This window comes from Hippopotamus amphibius, chromosome 13 (assembly GCF_030028045.1).
Source record: "Hippopotamus amphibius kiboko isolate mHipAmp2 chromosome 13, mHipAmp2.hap2, whole genome shotgun sequence".
Lineage (NCBI taxonomy): Eukaryota > Metazoa > Chordata > Mammalia > Artiodactyla > Hippopotamidae > Hippopotamus > Hippopotamus amphibius.
Genome location: NC_080198.1, coordinates 6,468,652 through 6,490,859, shown reverse-complemented (window position 1 = coordinate 6,490,859; position 22,208 = coordinate 6,468,652). Strand labels below are relative to the sequence as shown.

General features: G+C 55.3%; 1 protein-coding gene across 3 annotated transcripts in view; it reads right to left on the bottom strand.

The window, feature by feature from the left end:
* Positions 1 to 240: 240 nt before the first annotated feature.
* Positions 241 to 22,208, bottom strand: part of ATP2B2 (ATPase plasma membrane Ca2+ transporting 2) — a 200,045-nt gene continuing 178,077 nt past the window's right edge. Inside the window, exons 17-24 of one of the 3 annotated variants that reach the window (XM_057706133.1) lie at positions 21,940 to 22,131; positions 18,769 to 18,982; positions 16,944 to 17,155; positions 16,677 to 16,784; positions 14,747 to 14,929; positions 12,724 to 12,899; positions 8,707 to 8,761; positions 2,805 to 5,863 (exon numbers count right to left, since the gene is read on the bottom strand). In XM_057706133.1, coding sequence (XP_057562116.1) covers positions 5,552 to 5,863; positions 8,707 to 8,761; positions 12,724 to 12,899; positions 14,747 to 14,929; positions 16,677 to 16,784; positions 16,944 to 17,155; positions 18,769 to 18,982; positions 21,940 to 22,131 — 1,452 coding nt within the window. In that variant the 3' untranslated portion in view covers positions 2,805 to 5,551. Of the gene's footprint in view, positions 5,864 to 8,706; positions 8,762 to 12,723; positions 12,900 to 14,746; positions 14,930 to 16,676; positions 16,785 to 16,943; positions 17,156 to 18,768; positions 18,983 to 21,939; positions 22,132 to 22,208 lie in introns of all 3 variants that reach the window. The other 2 variants (XM_057706131.1, XM_057706132.1) reach the window with 2 other exon arrangements.

Sequence of the window (22,208 nt, the reverse complement as noted above, 5' to 3'; positions counted from 1 at the left end):
CTAGGTGGGCACAGCCTTCACCTCTCTGAGCTGCTGTCTCCTCTTCTGTTAAGTGGGAATTGCAATAATACCTCCTCTGGAAGGTTGATGTTGGGAGTAAATGGACCTTTGGATGTGAAACTGGGTTTGGGTTTGGAAGCTGGTTGGGCCTTTGGTGCTTGATCTGGGGATCAGTTTTCCCTGAAAAGAGCTGGGTTTTAGTGTGTGCGTGTGTGTGTGTGTGTGTGTGTGTATGCTCATGTGTGACCCTCAACCTTTGAGCCAACATTGGGACTGTCTCTTGGTCTGGGCATGTTCCTGTTCTTTGCTGATGTCCACCAGAGGTGTGCCGAGTTCAGACTCTTAGTATGCCAGGCTCCCTTCTGCATCCTCCTGTCCCCAGTAGGGGATGCCACCTACATCCTTTGTCTGTATCTCCCATCAGCTCCCTCTGGTTAATCCCAGACCCCAAATCAGGCCATTTTTAGATTTCCCTAATTTATGCCCTGACCTCCCAGACCCTGAATCTGCACCTCTTCATCCTCCTGAGGCCTCTTCCCCCAAAGTCTTGCCCTCTGGGATTGTCAGCTGTTCCTCATGGAGGGTTAGTGACTCATGGCAAGCTGAACTTGCCTCCCTCAAATGGTGACTGTTCGAAAGGTGTGACTAGGTGGAAGTTAGAGAGACCTCCCTTGAGCTGTGCACCCTTGGGCAAAGGGCCTTTCCCTCCCAGGCACTCGGTTTCCCTCTGAGTTCAAATCCATGGAGGGTGGGGACCCAGCTGTCCCGCGGAAAAAGGCCTTGTGATGTGTACCGTGTCTGCATTTCCACGTGTGCATTTATTGTTATTGCTCAGTATAGTGTTGAAAAGGCAGACAAATCCCATTAATTACAAAGAGCACAAGCCAGAGATACAGAGAAATCAAGAGTGTACAATAAGAGCACAGTCACTTCCCAGCCCCGATTTCCCCAGAGCCCCCAGAGCCCGGGTAGCTTATGGAAGCTGGAGGCGGCACCATTTCCTCACTACTCTGGTATAAAATATGTGCACACAAGAGTTAGCAGAGTGTGGCGACTGACCCCCCCGAGAGGAAAGGTCGGGAGGGAGAGCACCACAGGCGTTACAAAACAGACTTAGGGGGCCAAGAAGGGCGGTCCCAAAGCAGCCTTAGGTATCTTATTTTTGGTGGAGGGGGTGATGGCTGATGCCCAGGGCTTGGGATCCCCCTCCCCACTACTTGGGTAAACAGGATCTTTACATCAAAATCAGGAGAGCTTGCTTTGGAACTGGGAAAGACCTGGGGATTTTCTGCTGTTGTTTGATTTAAGCCTTGGCTCTGGAAGACCCAAATCCTTCAGAGAAATGCAACCCATCCCCCGCCCCCCACCCCCATCTTCCAGTGGCAGGATCTCAGACTCTATGGAGAGAGTTTTGGGTGGGAGGCATGTCACAGTATAGGTGTTTGACAGCCTCCTGTAAGTAGAGCAAGAACCACTAGGGGGAGTCAGGGTGGTGAGAAGGTGCAGGCAAGAGATTGCTGCATCCCAAAGGACCTATCACATAACCGCTGAAAACCGAATAAAGAGCAAGAGGTGACCCTCTCCCCCAAAAATAGTTCAGGAAAGGGAGATAGGAATAAACATTCCTCCATGAGGAGAATTGGCACCTGGGCTACACATTCTGGTAGCTCCGGGTCTGGGAGAGACCCCTTTTTCTCATCTGGACTGGGGTAGCTGGAGGGTCCACCCCAGCACAGCCAATATGGGTGACTTTGAGTCCCACTCTGAAATTGGGTGGGGGCATGGTGGCCTCTCCTGACAGCACCCTGGCTTAGGGGACAGGTGAGATGATGAGAAGAATATCAGGCTTCCCTCAAGATTCAGGATGCCCTTTTAATTTTACCTTAGAGGTCTCTCTATTTAGTGAGCTGTAGTGGACAGTGCTTACAATGGTGGGACGATGTTTGCACCTACAATGAAAGGGCCCAATATTTGGGGTGAGAGGAGGGCGGGGGGGGGGGGCGGGGTGGAAGACTTGGCAGAATTTTAAGTTTACTTGGAAGAATAGATGTGAGAGAATAGCCACAAAATTTTGTTAAAAAAAAAAAAAAGAGCAAAGGGTATTTATCCCACCACATAATAAAACATTATACAAAGTGATAATAATTAAAACTATGTGGCTGGTGCCAGATGAGGGAATGAAGGAGCAATTCCAGAAACAGACCCAAGTCTCTCTAAGCTGTCAGGATGTGGTAAAGGGGGAATTTCAACATAGTTGCGGGAGAGCTGCTGAGATAGGTCCAGGGTCCTCGCCCCAGTGCAATTACTGCCATTAGTCTGGTCTCATAAGTAGGGGGCCCTCCTTCTTGTCTACTCTCTGCTCTGGTTGGGATGAGGGGGCAAGGTGCCACGGTGGGGGGCTGGTGGGAGCAACCCAGGGTGCTGCTGAGTTAGGGAAGGAAACCCTTCAGTTTCCTCCCTGTCCACCTCCAAAGGTGGGTGACTCATTGAATGGGCCCCCTGCTCTTCCTTCATCTGTTGGGGGGAGACAGATTGGTGAGCTTACACCTCAGAACTAAATCTGCTGCCTTCTCCTGGAGCCCCTGTCAAAGGGCAGACAAGAAGGTAAGGGATGGTGCAGTCCCAAACCAGCAAAAAGTATACATTATAGAGTATATATTTACTATGTTCTGTTTGATGTTGGGTTTTTGCCTTTTTTTTTTTTTTAAAAGACCACAGACATTTCAGAACCACACTGCAGGAGTAAGAAGAGTCAGCAATTGAAAGCATCACCATTGCATAGTATTAAATGAACAGAGATGGTGAGTTCTTTATTTACAATTATTGTCTAGATAAAAAAATTCATAAAAACAGATGAATGGTCATAAATTATTTACCCCCTAATGGGGTGAACTGCCAAACGTACCCCATGCTGCTAGATATAGGAGGCCGAGTGCAAGCTTTATGTACTACAGTGAGTTCCGACAAACCAATCATTACCTGTGTGTGTGGATGTGTGTGTGCAAGTGTGAGGGCAAGGGTCTGAGTGTGTGTGTGTGTGTGTGTGTGTGTGTGTGTGTGTGTGAGCATCTATCATTCCTGACAAGAAAAGACCACTGACGTGGGACATTCTTGGTAGCTTCCATCGCTTCTTATCCCCTGGGATGAGCCCCACTCGGGGAGACCCCTCCTGCTTCCCTTGCATCTCGGCTGCAGATGAGCAGGGAGTGTTGTGTGCAAGCGGGGCTTTCCTGGTGTCATGGAATGAGGTTACGGACACAAGGTTTAAACGAAGCGGGAGATGGAGAACCTTGAAAAAGGAAACTACAAAAAAAACACCACGTTCCAAAGCTGCCCCAGGTTTTACAGGAGCAGGTCTTTCCTTTCTCAGAGGAGAACAGTGGGTGGTATTGGTCTTGGAATCCAATAAACATATCTGAGGGCTGGTCACTCCTCGGGGGATGCAGTTTCCTCTGCTGGGTACATTCAGAGATATTTCTTCACGACATTCAGGAGATGCTCTTGCGCAAAGAAGGTCCTCCTTCCAGGAAGGTGTTGCCAGGTGGGATGGGCTGACTTGGGATCCTAAACCCTCGGGTTTCTCCTCAGCCGTCCAGACGCAGGCCCTCCCAGCTGACTATGGCTCTTTTCCCGAGTGGCTCTCATCTTCTTTGTGGAAGAATTCTCTGGGCCTGGAGAAGGGAAGGGCCCGGGCTGACACAGAGCAGCTGTGGGAAGGGTCAGTGTGAAGAATGCATTTCGCAAGCGAGGCGGCAAGTGTTGTTTGGTTTTCCTTGAAGCATGGGACATCATCGATCATGGTATTCAAAATGTCTTTTGCACTGTACAAGTTTATGGAAAAAGATCATATGCTGAAAAGTCTCAAAGCAAACTTTGTATTCAATACAAAAGTTCTTTTATGAAAAAAGCTGATACCCACAAAGTGCTTAGCAGTTAAGAGGCTGACAAACAAATAAGCTCTTATGAAGTGGGATTACTAGTGCTGTTATTGTCTCAGGGAAAAAAATAACCACATTTTCTCACCTGTGATACTGTAGGGTTTCAGAATGGCTTTCTGTCTGGGAAAGCAAGACTTGCTGTTGAAAGGCTACAGTATATATTGCGACTACAGGAAGACAATTTGGTTTAAAAAAAATCACACTGAATACATCTCAATATACACGTCATAAGGTTCGTTCGGATCTAAATAGTGCAGAGGAAAAGGCTATTCTTCTTCAAAAATAAAAATAAAAGCAGCAAGCCATAATGATCCTCATCCAATACGCCAACAGCTCATTTGCTGCAATTTATAAGGAAATAAGCCTCTAAATTACTAACTGAAAAAAGAAATCAACGCAATAGCATTTATAATATTGCAACACTACCTCAATCTCTGTACAGACAGCGCCAGAGAGAATCTCTGTTTGAAATGCTCTTAGTAAACTCAAGTGAGTTTCATTGAGAGAAAAGTCTTCACCCAGTGCTTTGTGGAGCCCGTCACCCTGGGGCCAGCTGGCCATCAGTGCTTCGAGCCCAGGAAGACTTCTCTCCTCCTCCCCCTTTGTCTACAGAGCGCGCTGTTGGACCTCTCAGGATGGATACTCGTTAATATTTGGCTTCTGCCTGAGCCTCCTGCGGTAGTGACGTCATTGAACGGAAATAGCAGGCAAAAATCAGAGCATGGCTATCGTAAAACATCAAGGATGCAATCCAGGGAGGTGTCTGCCAGGCTGAGCTGTTATTATAGCATCTCAGCCACCAGTGTTCTTAAACCGTACAAATAGTCGAAGACGTTATCTACAGGTTTGTAAACAAATTACATTCTTCTTTTAGGACATAAATAAGTTAAAATAGAGCAATTTAAGCGGAAACAAGGCAACATGCCGGCAAAGAAACTTTATATATCCATGTATATATATTTATATATATATATATCTACCTATCTATATGGACGTATACAGTCTTGGAGAAGTATACGTTGATATAGATACAAAGAAATGGATATAACCTTGTGAGTGTCTGAAGTTCTTCGGTTCCATTGGTGCAAATTTACTAGGCGAGTTAAGCTCTGCAACTTCAAAAAGTTGTTAAATTAACCTATACAACTGAGACCATGCTGCACAAGCATTTCAAAAACTCACAGACCAGTGGATTGGATAAATAGTCTCAGAAAAGAGTCTGTTTGCAGTTCCCGCCTAAGAAAACAAACAAACCAAAAAAACCCCCTCCCCAACCCCCCAAAAACCAAACAAGGGGAGGACGGGAAATGTGCAGTACATTCATGCAGGGGACGCGGCGCTGGGCGGGTGCATGGCTGGTCCACGTCGGGCGGGAGCCAGGAAGGGCTAGTTCTGGGAAAACCGCTCCCTCCCGTAAGCCCCCGGAGGAGATCCCGCCCTCGCCTCAAAGTGAAAAAGAGTTCAAACAGCATCGCAGCCAGAAAAAGGGTCTGTTGGGTGGAAACGGTTTTCTCGCCAGGATTTGGTTTCCTGTTGTTGCTCGTTGCTGCGTGGGTGAGTCGGGTGCCTGGATGGGTGGGTGCCCGGGAGGTGGGTGGCGGCAGGGTCCTCAGCTAAAGCGACGTCTCCAGGCTGTGGATGGGGCTCCCTGGACTTGAAGAGGTAGCTGATTTGCTTGTGTCGGTCGTCAGGTTGATCCCGCTGTCGATGGCGCTGTTGTTCTTGTTGAGCGAGGACGGCGGGCTCGAGTTCTGCTTGAGCGCGGCATCTTCTTCCAGGTCGGTGTCGTCGATGAGGGGGATGTGGGGCTGTGAATCTTCGATCCGGAATTCAGGATGAGCCATGAAATTATGGATGGAGGTTCGAGACTCAGGCTTTTCTAGACCTTCATAGAGAGAGCTACGGAACGCCTTCACGACGCGGATCTGCAAGGGAAGCACGGGGGTGAGGAGCCCTGCCCATCGTGCGGGGCGGCGGCCAAGCTCTGGGGGGGGGCTCAGAGCAGGGGCGGGTGGGAGAGGGGTTGGGGCACAGCAGGTGGCTGGAATCCACAGTCGCTGGGTGTCATGAGCACAGACAGGAGAGGGAAGGATGGAAGAGGGGGCTCAGGTTATGTGCATCCATGAGGTTTTTAAAATTGCTTGGGTTAGGGTCAGAACTACAGTATCAGGACAGGAGGAAGGAAGCCCCATCATAGAGATGATGAGGAACAGTGGTTAGAGGAAGCTTAGTCCACTCCAGCGGGCACCCAGACCTAGTGAGAGACTGAGCCTTGTTAACTTTAAAGCAGAGGTTCGACCATGCAGAAGGGGAGTGGGACCAGGTGGGAACAAAGGAGGAAGGAGGAGAGGCTATTTGTAAAAAATTAACCTTAGAAAAAACCACACGCAGTTAAGAAACCGTACGACATGGAACAGTTAACGTGTCACAAACAGAAAAGGAACAGAAAGGAGAGACAGCTGGATAAGCAGGGATGAGAAGGGACACACGAGGGCCAAACAGAGAAGGGAAACATCAACCTGAAGCCGCGAAGCAAACTGAAGCCAACTCGGGGCTTTCTGGGGTGCAGAGCAGAGGCAGCCAGAAAGCACGAAGGAGCCGGCGACTGATGACGTTCAGGGGCGGGGGCATGCTACGGTGGGGGGACGGGAACCACACGGCACACACAGACGGACACACGGCTACGCTTGGAAGCCTGGACAATGTGAACGGGGGTCGTTTGTACCCAACGTTTCTTCCCTTCATGCATTTGGGAGGTAAACACTCGAGTATAGACTCAAAGCCCTGGCCAGTCATTTGGAGTTGGCTTTGGGGTCCCTTATTTCCTGTTTTTTTTTTTTTTCTTTCCCCTTCTTTCTTTATTTGTGCTTTGAAAACACAAAACCAAAAAATGAGGCCAGAATCAGAGGGCCAAACTCCGCCCCTGGGTAGGATTCTAAGGGGGTGTGGAACTGAGCCACGAAACAGCAAGTTCTTTCATTTTCTGTGTCTCAGTTGGAAGCTGGGTTCCCTGAAGAATGGAAAGAGGCTGGACACTGAGTCGTCCAGGCCAGTGGACAGAGCACTGGATCCGGAGTCAGGAAGACCCGAGTCTGCGTCCGAGCTCTGCCACTCCTGGTGCCTTGACTGCGGGCGAGCCACACCACTGGGCTGGCCGTCCCCTGTCCCGCCTAACAGGGTGCACAGGAACCGGACCCTCGCTTTGAAGAGAGGCGTCCCTTCTCTGGACTCCTGGGCGGGGGAGCCATGCCTGCCCATCTCAAGGGGCCAATGGGACTTGGGACAAAGGCGCCTCCTCCTCTCTTCCCAGCCCCAACTCAGAGTGGAGCCAGTGGCAGGGAAAACAAGGCAGCATCTATGCCTCCAAGGAGCAGAGCCTCAGCCGAGGTGGCTGGGGTGCTGAGGCCGGCTGGCTCGGCCTCCCCTCCCCGCATGTCACAGGCCTGTGGGGGAGAGAGGACTGGACAGAGCAGTTGTGGGGAGGCCCTTGTGGTTCTACGATTTGTGGAGCTAAACCCAGCAGTAGCTCATTGGTGGGGCACAGAGAAGAAAGCCCTGTCCATGGACGTGAATTTTCATAATAACTGTGGCTGATGGTTTTAAGTGTCACAGCTCAGGGTTTACTTGACTATTTCAGAGAGGAGTCTTTCTAAAGCACATCATAAGCTCCTCTGCCTTTTCATTTAGAGAACACAGAAAAGAATTTGTTTGTCAATAAGCCTTCTTGGTCTTGTGTAAGACCCCACAGTTTCAATTTTTTTTTTTTTTTAAGTTTTTCTCCTTTGCTGTCAGTCATCACCTACTAGTTCTGACTTTTCCTTGTCTTCTCAAAAGCATCTCTGCCCCTTCTCCTTCTTATGTGCTATGGGCTGGGGACTCCAGGGAAACCTGCCTGGTGGAATCTTACTTTCAAAAAGAGGCATCAGATGCCAAACGGGAGCCAGCCAGACGCCACGCATTACTGCTGGCCCTCCTTGATGGCCATTTGGCTGCTCTGAGATTTCTTTCTCCTTGGATTTCCTATTTGTGGCTCTGTAGAGGTTATTCAGTATTCTGATCTCCTGATAACTGGCCTTGATTAAGCGAAAACAACAACAAAAAAGATGTTGCAGGCCTCAATTTTCTTAACTGTAAAATAGGTATAATAATGATCACTGTAGCTGCTCAGCCCAGTGCCTAGCGTGTTCTGAGGCTGAATTGCAATAAGATGCCAGCCGGGAGCGCCTGGTGGAGGAGGAGGGATGGTGGCAGGACCCTGTCATGTGACTGACAACGTGGAGGGGATGACACACAATGAGATGCAGGCCCCTCGCCCTCCCCCTGGAATGGAGACAACAGAAAGAATGAACTGCTCTGGACAAGACTGTGGGGACAAGACTTTTCGGGACACCCCGCCACGGCCATCTCAAGTCTCCACTTCGGATCTCTCGCGGCTGAAATGGAAAAAAGTATGGGAAGAAAAAAAAAGCTCTTCCATCTCCCCTCCCTGCCTGCCCTGGAGATGGGCCTTGCTGGCATGAGCCGCACCGGGGTGTGGGGTGAGGGGGAAGAGAGGAAGGGACTCGGTCTGTGGGCTTTCGCACGTTTTGGTTTCGTCAGCACAAAGGGGACGGGGAGCCCCGTGCCCGTTGTCGGAGGCTCTGAGGAAATGCACGGGCCCCGGTCTGGGGTGGGTTCGACATACTCGAATGTTTACCCGGCTTCAAGGAAGCCAAGAGTCTGGGATTGATTCACATTCATTTCAGGCTCAAGGTTAAAGACTCACAACCTCTTTTAATTTCACTCTCTCTTGCTGAACTCTGTGTCCAGGGTTCTCTAGCCCTCTAGGGAAACAAACACATGGAATATTCAGACAGCGGAGAGGTCTGGGCTCCCCCCCCAGAAGCAAGCCATTTTCTCGCCAACCCAAGGTTGCACTAGGTTAGTTACCAGAATGCTAATGAGAGGTCCAGCTTCCTTTCCTTCCTTCTTCATTTCTCCCCCTAAGAGATGCAAACTCCTTGCCCTAGCAGTCCTCAGAATCAGGAATCTGAAGGGAGAGTAGGAGAAGGGATGCCCTATCTAGCAGGGTACAGCACCCAGAAAGTGGCCAGTCCGGGGTTAGGAGTCTGATGCTCTGGGCCTGGTTGGTTTGAAGGACCTTCACTCATGAACTTGGAGTGTGCTATAAACTTGCTAAATACAAAGGCAGCTTGAGATAGTTTAGGAATTTGCGGGAATGAGAGAGAGGAGCTGTGTAGCTTGGCCTTGGATCCAAGAGCTGAAGGCTAATTCTGTTCCTGATCACCGATGGGGAGACACCCCTCTCTCCAGTCCCTGCCCGGCTGGTGGAAACGCAAGCAGAGAAACAGCTTCCCTGGCCTTCTAGACCCCAGAGGATTGGCTCCTTTTCACTGGATGAGGCCGTGGGCGTGGGCATTGTTTCCACAATGGAAATTCAGCCTCTGTGGGCATGAGGTCTGTGGGCTTGTCTGGGAAGTGGTGTGGGTGCTGGGGGACTTTGGAGTCAGATCTCTTGTCACTTACATGCTGTGTGATCTTGGCCAAGTCAGTCCACTTCTCTGAGCCTCAGTGTCTCGCTCAGTTAAATGGTGGTATTGGCAGAGCCTCCCTCTTCACATTTCAGTTGTGGTGTGTGGAGTGAAGGATGTGGGGAATGGCTCTAGAAAATGTTGGGTGAGGCTCAAGTATAAGGCATTAGGGGTGTGCCATGAATTCTGGGGGAAAAAAAGAAACTCACTTTCGAGTAAGTCAGAAAAGGAAAGCAAGGGAGTGGATCAGAGTTTCCTCCTGAACACTCCAATGCCCATCTGACCAGACTGTCCTGTCACTGCATGGCATCTATCTGCTTGCGGTCCTCTGCTTCACAGTGGGGCTGCGGAGGGATGTATGATGTGCTGGGTGGGGGGGGGGGTTCCTCACTGCAAGTCATGAGTCAGAAGTCAGCCGTGCACTGCCCTGCCGCAGCCCTTTGTGGTCACTTCTGATCGCCCAGGGGACAGTGGTTTGACTCCTTCCAGGGCACAGAGAGCCCAGGTGTTTTCGACTCAGCAGGCACCTAGCTGCCCTCCTCTACTGGGGAGTCCCGGGAAGAAGATCCAGCTCAGAGAAGGCGGAGGTGGAGGACAGCCCACCTCTCCATCCTCCCAGTTGGGGGTCCCTTCCCTTACATCCTGGGCACTTGCTTCACATCCTGTGGGAAGAAAGCCTTCTGGCTCCTGAAGGGACCCTGCCTGGCATCTAGAGGGCTCTCAGAGTCCTCGGAGACCAGAGGAGGGGACATTGCTATAGAAACTATTCAAACAAAGGAAGAACTAGTGGATATTTCATATCGTGACTGTTGACCAAAGTGTGTGTGTCAAAACCATAGCGGCTGTGATCCCTTTTGGAACCAGTACCCTTGAGCAAGGGTATGGTCAGGCTTTTTTTGAGACCTGATGCCAAAGAAAGTGTCCCAGAAGGGACCCAGAATAATAGGCTGGATTCTACAACTGCAGGTAGGAACGCAAGATTCCTAAGGAGGCATGATGCCTAGGGGAGAGGCCAGATGGCACTTGGGCGAGGAAGTCATGCTTGACCAGCCCCTTTGGGTCCTCTGAGAAAATGATGGGTCATGGCCAAGGCCTACAGCATCCTTCTCAAAGGCTATTCCAAAGCTGGGTCACCATCGGGATTAATCTGGCCTGGAAGGAGATTGGCTTAGACATAAGAAGCAAAGGGCAGGCAGAAACAGGCATTTTTCTGAAGGAAAAGTGTTGAGAATCAATTGTCCAAGGACTAGCCTTACTGAATGGTTTTATAAAGGACAGAAGAAAAGGTTCAAGATGACTGCACTTGAGACTGGAAGTGCTAAGATGCAGAGACCAAACCATGGGAGAGGCTGTGGGTGTCCAGGAGTGCTGTGAGCTCCGTGCTGGCCAGGGTGAGGTGCCATGCTTCAAGAAAGAGGTCGAACCGGGGAGGACAGAGAACCAGGCCTGGGCCCAGAGGCCACCTTCTGGCAGTCAGACCAGCTGGAGGGACACAGGAGGCACCGGGAGGGCGGTGGGAACCAACAGGAAGGGATCCTTCCCCAAGTGGTTCTTCTGCCCTGAGCACTTTTGGTCTCTGCACTTCTAGACAGGAGGCAGCACGGAGCAGGCTGGAGCTCGGCTGATGGGCTGACGCAGGAGAAGGGCAGCTGGGTGTGGGCCTCCCACTGAGGCGAGGGCTCTCTGTATGAAGGGGGCGAGGGTGGGAACGAAGTGTCTCCTGCCCTGAGAAAGCCTGGCAGTGACTATCCAGGGACAATGCCTCATGGAAACGTGACTCAGACACTATCTGCTCGAACACGGCCCCACTTCACCCTGGCTGGTCTGGCCTCCCCGTCGCTGTGTTTTCGTGCTGATGAATGAGCACAGGGGCTTTCCTGCGTTTCTGCATCCTTCCTGTCATCTTGCGTACCTGGCGGGACTGCACACATGGAAAGGTGGTGGGACGTGAGCACACACCACTGACAGCACCGTGTGGCTTGCACCTCCTGCCCGAGGGCTCAGATGGCATCATTCTTACCCAGAACACGGTCCTCTCCTGCCCGGTGGCAGAGATGCGTGTTTTGGGTGTACTGTGCTTGGAAGAGGGGTAGAGGTACCTTATAAACTATCAAGAGATGCAGCCTGGAGTCTCATCAAAGAAGCCCGAGGGCTGGCTAAGTGAGCAGACAACCTGAGAGAACCAGACTGCAGCTCCCCTGTGGTTTGGGAGTGGCCAACTAGAGACAGGGAAGGGAGGCAGGTGGTAGAAAGAAACTTCTTGTGCCCTCTGGGGCCTGAAGTCACGGAGGATTCATAAAGGTCTACACAATGCCAGAGATGAGAAACTTGGGTCAGAAACCCTGGTGTGAAGAGATGAGCTGGCGGGAGGGAGGCGATGGAGGGGGTTCAGAGTCCCAGGCTATCCCTCCAAAGAGGAAGGAGGAAGCCACAGGTTAGAGCAGGTCCCTCGGGCCCGCTGGCAGCCAGCCCAGATGAGACCCTACTGTTCTCTACCTGAGGTCAAGCGGAATGGGTCAGGAGCCGTGCCCCTTCCAGGAAGGGCTCAGGCCTTCATTGTGCTCTAAGCCCTGCTGCAGGGAGAAGTGTGTGTCAGGCAGCTGGTGCTGTGAGATGCACAAGGGGAGAGGGCAGAAGGGCCTACGGTACTGGGCGCAGGGCCTCCAGGCTGTGATCTCCTCGGGGGCCTGGGTCCCCTGACCGACTATGACCTCTACCCTACGGTGGCCCCTCTGGGTTGGACCTCACTGTGGCTGACGGTGACAGCATTTTCTCCCTTGATCCTCAGTAACCCTTGGCCTGGCTTCGACTGCAAGGCTGTGACCTCCTGGCCAACTCTGTCCCTGGCCTCCGTAAGCCAGGCTTTTCCTCACCCTACACCAATTGGGATGCTCCACGCCCCTCAGCTGACTGCTCCCCGTGGGGGACCGTGACATTCGATCACGGAAACCTCCCTGACTGACAGGGATCCTTTGACCCAGACTTTCTGACCGCTTGTGGCCCTAACGACCCCATGACTGCTTGGTCGTAACCCCTGACCCTGACCCCAGCCGACCCTGACCCGCCAAGGGACTGCCACCCCGTGCCTGGCTGTGGTCTGCCGACCACCCGGGACCCTCCTCCATGGCCGGGGCCCCCAGCCCCCTGGGCCTAACCATGACCGGCTGCCCCCCGAGTCCCTGGCACCCCGGCCCCTGCCCGCCTGCCCGCCCGGCGCTGGCGGCGGTGGCACCCGAGGCGGTAAGGATTCACACTCACGCCCAGCTGCAGCAGGAGGAAGGCTGGTCGGAGAGGAAAGAGCATTGGACAACGACACGCGACTAGGGCTAGAGAGATTGGCTACGTCCTGGCTCTGGCTGGTGACGGAGGATTGTCTCCGCAGGGCGCCCTGAAAGGAGGCCCCGCTCTTGAAAGTATTGACTACTTCAATCTGCAACGGAGGAGAGAACGAGACAAGTTGCGAAAAGAACGGACACAACAGCTACACGACGGACAGGCGCCACGCCACAAGGACAGCCGCAGCCACGGCAAGACAACACGCCACTTAAACCAAAACGACAATACCAGACATGCTCCAAGGCTCTGAGAGACGTCCGCTCAGCTCGGGCACCTGGGCATCCCAGGGCCGGGTTGTGGTGGGGGTGGGGGGGGAGACATAGGGGCCTGGCCCTGGTCCCGCTCTAGCGGCTCGGGGCCAGTGGGCTGGGCTGGGGGCCAGGGGGTGGCATTAAACATGGTGTTTGGAGGCACAGGGGGTGCTCAGCCCCTGGGACCAGGCGTGGAGCCAGAGTGGTGTGGCGGGGGCTCTGGGGTGGGCAGACCTTGGCCCAGATCTCAGCGCTATCACTTACGAGCTAGGTGACCCTAGGCAAGTCACTGCCCGGAGGCAGTTTCTGGTCCTTCAGAAGGGGCGATGCCACCTACCTGGCAGGGTTAGCTGTGAGGGGCAAAGCACGGGCCCACTTAGTGGTCCGTAAGAGTCAGGCTGGAGAGGACTCGTGCCCACTCAAGAGACTACAGTCCCGGTGTTCTCCTGAAAGGCTTTGTGGCCGAGCTGCTGACAGTACCAGGGCTGTGTGTGTACTGAGAGCTGCCAGGCCATGGGAAGTGGGGGATGGGGACCACCAGGAGGGCTAGTCCCAGAGCCCAGGCTGCTGTCTGTCAGGAGGCCCGGGGTCTGCCACCTGTTCCCCCCACCCAGTTCTCAGAAAGGGCTGTCTCCTGAATCTCAGTTACCCCTACAACTAGGTGAGGGCATACCAACCTCTCAGGGGGCTGAGAAGGCCAATGAGATGATGTTTGGGACAGTCCCTGTAGGGTAGGAGGCAGCCTAGGTGATGTGTTTTTGTTGCACCAGGTGGAAAGGCAGTGATAGGTCATGTGGGACTGCAGGACCACAGGCCCGAGGTGGGTGCCCTGACCCACTTCCCAGCACAGCTCTCCCAGGCCCGCTGGGCAGGAGACTGACCCTTTCTTGGTTTCTTGGTCCCTCTGTTTCTCATCCTGCTGTGAAATGAGGGCTGTGAAAGCACCCTGTGAACTGCAACCCTGACCCAGGCAGAGGGGCCGTGGGAGAACGTGGGGGCCGCATATTCGAGGCATGTGTTGTGTGGTGGCCACGCAGTCTCTGTTCTGGGGAAGAAACCTGCTTCTGGCTGGACACACATCCTGCATGTGTGCTCTGCGTGTGTGTGTTCTGGGGGTGCGCGTGCGCGCGCATGCTTGTGTGTGTGTGTGTGTGTATGTGTGTGTATAAAACCGAGCTTTGCTCCCCAGAACTGACTCAACACCCCAGCACAGGCTGGGGGAGTGTCTGGAGGAAGATGTGTGTCCGTGTGCAGAGGAGCCTGGACCTCAGGGCTGAACACCCGGCGGGGAGAATCTGGGGCCCACCCTGGCCCGAAGCGGCTATCCCAGCCTCACGTGGACCGGTCTCCAGCCTTCCCTGACCCTTCTGGTGGCTGCCCGGCAGCCCTGATCCGCCGTCCCCGCAGCAACCCTGACAGGAGCCCTCAGGTCACCCCTGCCCCACTTCAGGGGCACCCCCCAGCCCCCAAGCTCAGTCTGACCCCTGGCCAGGTGGACGGGGAGGTAGGATGTTTCCGAGGAGGCGGCCCTTTAGCAGCCACACAGAGTGCGTGTGGGGAACGTGGATGACGAGTGGCTGGTGAGATGGTGAGAGCAGGTCTGGACCCACCCCCACCCCCTCACCTCCATCACCACCCACCCTGCCAGGCACGGGCCCAGCACGGGCCCAGCCCCGAGAGCTGCCTGTACCTGAGTCTGGATCCGGTTCAGACCTCGGAACCACAGGATCTGGCCCCGCCGCAGCTCTCGCTCGGCGTGGTCTATCTCCTCCACGTCCTCGTTGAGCTCCTCCTCCGGGATCTCCTCCTTCTGCGTGAGCCTGCCGGCCTCCTTGAGGAACTTGAGCCTGCTGGTCGGGATGGTGGCGATGACCTGTGGGGGGGCCCAGCCGTCAGCGGAGGGGGCCGGCCTCCCTTCCGCCCTCCCTCTCTTCTCACCACCCACTTACCTAGGTACGTTCAGCTCACTCAACTCATCTCACCCCTTCCTCAACTCAGTCTTTAGATTTCCTTTTAATTTGCTTTTTAATTCACTCACTCATCCAGAGTCAGGGGGACATCATGGGAAATCTTGGGAGTTGGACACATGTGACTTTGAATACCCCAGACCCTACCCGTCCTGTAACTCTGGGCAAGGCATTTAACCTCTCTGAGCTCTGGCTTTCCCATCTGGAGAGCTGGGGGCTGTTCTTAGAGTTGGAGATGGTGTCTCTAAGTCGCTGGCCCTCAGGTCTCTGGCTTATTCTTCCTGAGGTCACTGGGTCCTGGGGTGCCCAGCCCTGGGCAACGGGGGCTCAGAGCTTGGATGCCCTGGGGGCTGTCCATCCTGGGACTCTTGGAATGGCTGCCCTCCCGGAAAGGGAGGCAATATGGAGCGGGATATGCCTTTGTTCTTACTCTTCCTCCAAAGGGCTTGGCCGTGGGGCTGAGGCCTGAGAAGCAGGTCCTCTGGGGAAGCTGAGGTGGCAGAGGGCAGAGGCCCCTTATCTCTCCTCTAGGGACTGACAGAGGCTGGCCTGGACACTCTCAGGGGTTCCATGGGAGTTTCAGGTGGGCCTTGCCCACTGGTATCTTCTTGAGGCGTGAGGGACCTGCTCATCCAGACGCCGAGGGCTCCCTGAGGGTGTGGACCCCAGTGCGACAAAGATGCCCAGGCCCTGAGGGTGCCCAGGGAATGGGGTTGTTAAGTCAAATCTAGTTTATCGACTCTCCAAAGAAGCTCAAAAGTTTAAAGAAGATTCTTTTGAGTAAAACTTAATTTTCTTCTTTACCTGCTAGGTAATTTCTGTTGCTGGAATTTCCCACTGTAGCCTGGGAACAGCCCGAAGGCAAGACCGATGTCTTAGGCCTGTTGGGGCCCCGCTGCCTGGATCCAGCTCCGGCACCATGTCCTGGTCAGGCGCCTTGGAGCTGCAAACTGTGAATTCCATGATGGGATGCATGGGTGTGTGCGTGTGTATGTGCCCGGTGGGAGAATGTTCTGGGGTCACGGCTAGAAGGAGCCCCAGAGAGGAGCCAGCCCAGGGTTCCCCACAGCTGGGAAGGGTCACAGATGGCTGCAGACACAGCACTGTGATGAGGGTGGGTTCGCCCCTCTTCTGTCCCCGCTGAGCTCTCTGAGGGGGTCTCTGCTTGGTTCCACAGCACGTGGTAACCCCCATTCTAACAACAAGCCAGCTGCAGGCTCTGAGCCTTGGCTGGCCATGGCATCTAGTTAGAGTTTCATAACATCGTTCTTGTTCCTTTTTTTTTTTGTTAGCTTCTGTTTGTGATAAGTGATACTGATTTTCCAATCATATTAATAATATAAGTTGCATTTTGAAATTTCAGTTAAAAAAACAGATGTAACTAAAAGAAAGGATCAAGTAAATAACAGGATCAGCGGTCTATAGATAGAAGCAAAAACGATAGTGGTGACACCCAAATGACCAGCATTTGAGACCTGGGCCAACCCCCATTGCTCCAATCCCCAGAGATGGGGAGGTCCTGGCCGGGGCCAGACAGCGAATCCATGGAGGAGCTAGGACCCATTCCTGGGGCTCCCAGATTCCCCATCCAGTGCTCTTTCCTATCCCCTGCTGAAAGCCCCCTCCTGCAACGCCCCGCCCACCAGCACTCACCTGGCCCCAGACAAGCTCCCCTAACCCGATGAAGATGCACCACATCCACTGGTCCAGCTGCAGCGGAGAGCAGCTGAACGGCTTCCCCCCAAACTGCACGATCACTATCTGGAGGTCAAAGGAAGCAGAGAGAGACAGACAGACAGACAGAGAGACAGGCCATCAGGGCCCAGCTCGGAGGTCTGGGCTGTCACGGCGCTGCTGGGGGGCTCCTGCTGCCCGCTGCCCCCTGCCCACCCCAGCCGGGTCCGGGTGGGGGCCCGGTACCTGGATGGCGAAGGTGCCCAGCACAATGGTGCAGAAGATGGGGTTCCGGAAGATGCCGTCGAAGACGTTGCGCTCGCCGTGGATCTTGCGGGCGTTGATCTCGTTGAAGAGCTGCATCATGACGAAGGTGTTGAAGATGATGGTGTAGTGCTCGGAGGGCGGCGAGTGCAGGGGCGCGTTCCTCCCGCTGTCGATCTGGAACATCTTCTCGCCTGCCAAGCCGAGGAGGCGGGAGCCGGGCTGAGGGCCGGGGCTGGGGGGACGCCTGGCCCTGCCTGGGGGACTCTTCTGAGCCGCCGGGTGGGTCACCCAGACTCAGGAGGCGCTCTCTGGACACGGGGTGGGGGGACGGTGGGCCTGCGCTGCGGGGTGTAAGTGAAGGGGTAACAAAACCCTTTCTCCTCGAAGGGCGAGAGGTCTTGGGTGAACTTTCTTCCACTTTTTCGCGGAAATCTGACAAAGGTGGGAGGCCCGCTGTGCTACGAGGCTACAGGGCTTATAAAAGGCGACCCCTGCTTGGCAAACTCATCCCGACCAGGAGGACAGAAGTGACCTCGGAATACCTGGCGTGAGGCCATGGCCTTGGGTCCCCCCAAAAGTGCCGCTGCCTGTAACTGAGCATGTCCTTGCTGAGACCCCTGGAAGCTCAAGGGGCTGTTACAAGGGAGAACAGTTCCTGTATGGTGGCTGGGGCTTCCAGGCCAGACTGGCTCTGCACTCACCCAGGTGGCCCAATTCTCTGACACAGGAGCTGTCACGTGCTGGGGAGACAGAGCCCCTGCCGCCCATGGCAGGCCTGATGTCGTCCTGCCTCCTTTTGCAAAGCTGCACGAGCTGGTGCTGGGAGAGCTTGTGGGGTTTCTTAGTGCGAGGGTCTAGCGGAATCCAGGACCGCCCAGAGCAGGCACTTAAGTGGGGAAGCCAGTGAGTAAAGCAGGAGCCCATCCCTCTCTCCTCTCTCCCGCCTGACAGCGTTCTCTGCGCGTCTCTCCTAGTTCTGCATTCCCTGAACATCCTCTAAGGCGTAACATGATCATCTTTACAACCGTCCTGCCAATACAACAGGAGAGAACTGCCCTCCAAGGAACGGGATCGTGCCCCACCCCCATCCGTACTCCGGACTTTGAGGGCAAGGGCTCGTTGGCGTTGAAAGCCCAGCCTGGGGCAGCTCAAGTGGAGGGAGCCTGCCCAGGCTGGGGACTCCAAGCTGGCCCCAACTTGCCGTGTGACCGTGGGCCGGCTCCTGCCCCCTCTCCTGGTGCCGGGGATAGGCTTTGCCTGGAACCTCTCTGAAGCACCCTGGAAGCCAGGACAGTCTTAGGCCCAGCCGGGCCTGGTTCTCGGCCCAGGGGCCACCTCAGACAGGCTGCATGCCCTTGGGCAAGTCCCCTCGCCTCTCTGCGCTTGGTGCTCTCGTTGTCATGGGGGGTGGTGGCACCGGTGCCTAAACGGAAGTGTTGTGGAAACAGCGGGTGGGTAGGCAGGTGTGTGGCTCTTTCCTGAGGAAACCTTGCTGAGAATCCTTCCACGGGTCGAGGATCAAGTGCGGGAAAGATCAGAGGAGGGGCCCGTCACTCCTCCTAGAGCCTCAGGCTCCTGTGGGGCTGGCATGAGGCACTGTCATCGGTGGAAAAAGCCCTGGCTTTGGGGTCGGCCAGACCCGGGACGGGGCCCGGCTCTGCCCGAGATTCGCTCTGTGACCCTGAGCAGCTAACTTCACCTCCCTGGGCCTCCGTTACCTCATCAGCAAACAGGCGGGCGGTGGTGAATCCTGAGCGCTGGGTCTGGGCCATGGAGTCCCTGGGTGCAGGGGTGGGGGACTCACCAACAAAAAGCAGGGTGAAGATGAGGGTGAGCTGGTAGACGGCGTGGCCCAGGATGCTCTTCATCATGGTCCTCGAGATGAGGGGCTTGTTGCGGCCGTACGGCTTCCGCAGAAGCAGGGTCTCGGTGGGCGGCTCGGTGGCCAGCGCCAGCGAGGCGAACGTGTCCATGATGAGGTTGACCCAGAGCATCTGCACGGCCTTTAGAGGGGAGTCCTGGGGACAGCAGGTGGAGGGGGCTGTCACAGGGAGGCCAGCCCACCTGCTGCCCCGATGTGCCTGGCGCAGGGCTCATCCTTGGGGTGTGTCAGCAGCTTCCTGCTACAGCCTTGAGGCTGCCTCTGCCCGTGGGTCTCGCCCCGGCTGGCCCACCGCCTGGGTCCCGGAGCAGGTGCACAGAGCAGGTTTGCTAGGCCTTCCCTGGAGAACAGCCCACACCCACCCACCTCAGCCTTGTCTTCTCCCCCAAGGAGAAACTTGAGCCCCAGGCCCAATGGCCACCAGTTCCCTGTCCTCCACTAAATATAGCCACACACCCCACCCCATCCTCCCTCATCTCCTCCAGTCCCCATTGGATGCGTCTCTCCTCCAGGCTAAGGTCCCCCCACAACCACCTCCTGCACAGACCGCATCTCATCTTCCTCCAGCTGCTTCTTCCCCTCAACCGTCAATGGCTCGGGCCTCTCCTATCCCACAAACAGTGCCTGGGACCCTGTCCCTTTTTCACTATCACCCGATTTCTCTTTACCTCTTATCTTTACTTTAAGCAATTCTTGTGTGTATCTATGATTCCCAAAACAATGTATTTTCCAGGTGGAAAATTTGGGCAGGTAAGGAACAAAAGAAGCTACAACTCATCAACATGCACCGTTTATGGGTTCCCACCATCCACGTTCTGGTGTGGACCCTTCCACACTTCTCTCTGGCTGAGACTGGGATCACACAGCCATACTGCTCTGTGCACAATCGTATCCCCTGGTCTACACTGCCCGAAGGTGCGGAATCCATTTGTCCCCCTCATTTCTCACACCTCCAAGCCCTCAAAACACCTTTCTCCAAGGTCACCAGAGCCTTCCTGGTCGCAAATCGAGGGATCGTTTTCCCGCCGCATCTCACTGACCTCACCGTCATGTCTGGCCACTGCCTCCCCATTGCACCCCTGACCCCTCTCCTGGTCACCCTTCTCTCTGAATGTTCTTTTCCCACCTCCCCCAGGGCTCCTCTTCCCTTGTCTTTTTTTTTTTTTTTTTAAATATTTATTATTTATTTATTTTTGGCTGTGTTGGGTCTTTGTTGCTGCACACGGGCTTTCTCTAGTTGCCGTGAGCAGGGGCTACTCTTCGTTGTGGTGCACGGGCTTCTCATTGCAATGGCCTCTCTTGTTGCAGAGCATGGATTCCAGGCACATGGGCTTCAGTAGTTGTGGCACGTGGGCTGAACAGTTGTGGCTCGGGCCTCTAGAGTGCAGGCTCAGTAGTTGTGACTTAGTTGTTCCGCGGCATGTGGGATCTACCTGGATGAGGGATTGAACCCGTGTCCCCTGCACTGGCAGGTGGATTCTCAACCACTGCCCCCCAGGGAAGCCTTTTAAATCTTTGCTCCCTGTCGCCTCTTCCTCAGCCTTGCCCCCTTCTCCACATCTGTGCCCCCAGCTACAGGTGCCTACCTCCCCACATCACCCTCCCTCCAGCCCAGACCTCGTCCTGTGGCTTTAGCCTCATCCACCAGAGGAACACCTCCTCCAGGAAGCCCACAGATCCTATACATCCTACAGCCTGGACTGACCTGTTCCTTGCCCCCATGTCCTCTCTCAGTGCGGCTCCCGAGGCCCCTCAGCCTACACCTCACACGCTCACTCACCTCCTAGGCATCTATCACCACCCCTCCTCCAGGCCACCTGTCCCACCTCTGCCCTGGCTCAGTCACCCTCCCCACGCCCCTCAGCTGCTTCCTGTCCATCAGCCTCCTCTGATTACATGCACCTTGGGGTCAGCACCCCCACTCCTCACCAAGGCCTTCACAGCCCTGCCACCAACTCAACCCGAGACCTCAGGCAAGCTGGCGGTTCCCCCGCTTGGCACCTCAGTTTCCCCATCTGGCACCAGCTGGTCTCCAAGAAGTCTGGTGTGAGTGGCTGTGCCGTGGGAGTGTCCCCAAGCCACCACTAGAGGGAGCCTCTCGTCCACAGAGCAGGAGAGAAGGCCCTTGTGAGCAGAAGGGACCCCCACCCCTGCCCCGCCCCAGCATCCCCTGGGATTCTCACTCTCAGGGCTGGGGTGTCGGGTGCTGCCGCGTCCATCCTCAAGGGCTCAGAATACAACAGAGGGGACAGCATTCCCAGGGCCACACAGCTCTCCAGGGCAGGGCTGGCCTCTGGGCCTCTGGGGGCTCTTATGGGCAGGAGGGTGTCTGCCCACATGGTTGCTGGGAGGGGCCAGGCCTCGGAATACCTGCCCTCGCTGCCCCAAGCCAGGCTGGTCAGCCCCTGGTCGGGGGAGGCAGGAGGCTGCGGGAGTAATGGCAGGTGCCTCAGTTTCTGCCTCTGTGAGATGGGGATCCTCCTCATGAGGGGGGTGAGGAAGCAGTGAGGCTGCAGGTGTTGGGGCCTGCCGGTAGGCTCCATGGGGCTCAGGACTTGGGGCTGCTAGGGACCCAGATGTAGAGGTCCGACAGACGCCTGCCTCTCCAAGACGGAGTCCCCAGCTCCCTCCTGCTGCCTCCACTGGGCCCAGGAATCCAGGCACTCGGGCCTTTCTCGACATACTCCACGCCAGAGCTGAGACTCTCAGGGCCCTGCCAGCTCCTTGACCCCAGCCGGCTGCCTGTCCTGCCCCAGCCTCTCTCTGGCCCTGTATGTGGCCACGGGCCCTGCCTTCCCTCGAGGATCGCCTCTCCTGCCTCCTGGAGCAAGGGTCAGGACCGTGCCTGCGTCAGGCAGGTGTGGACGCGGGCCTGGCATCTCCACTTGCTGGGTGACCTTGGGCAGATCCCGCCACCTCTCTCAGCCTTGTTTCCTGCACCCTGTGCGGCTGCCGCCTACGTGGGCGGGTCTGTGATGCACTTCCTGGCCTTCCACATGGACGTGTGACAATCTGGGAACCCCTGTGTGCTGTGGGTGCCTGCCCTTCTCAGGCTTCAGCCTGCCCCACCCTGCCCGCTCCTGGAGGACCCACCTGCGTGATGCAGGCACCTGTGAAGGCCACGATCACGGCCACCACGTTGACCGTCAGCTGGAACTGCAGGAACTTGGAGATGCTGTCATAGACGTTGCGGCCCCACATCACCGCCTTGACGATGCTGCTGAAGTTGTCGTCCGTCAGGATGATGTCCGAGGCCTCCTTGGCCACGTCCGTGCCTGCGATGCCCTGTGGGGATGGGGACAGGAGCCTGGGTGGGGCGACCGGAGAGGCGAGCAGCTCTAGCAACACTGTCCTCACCCCTA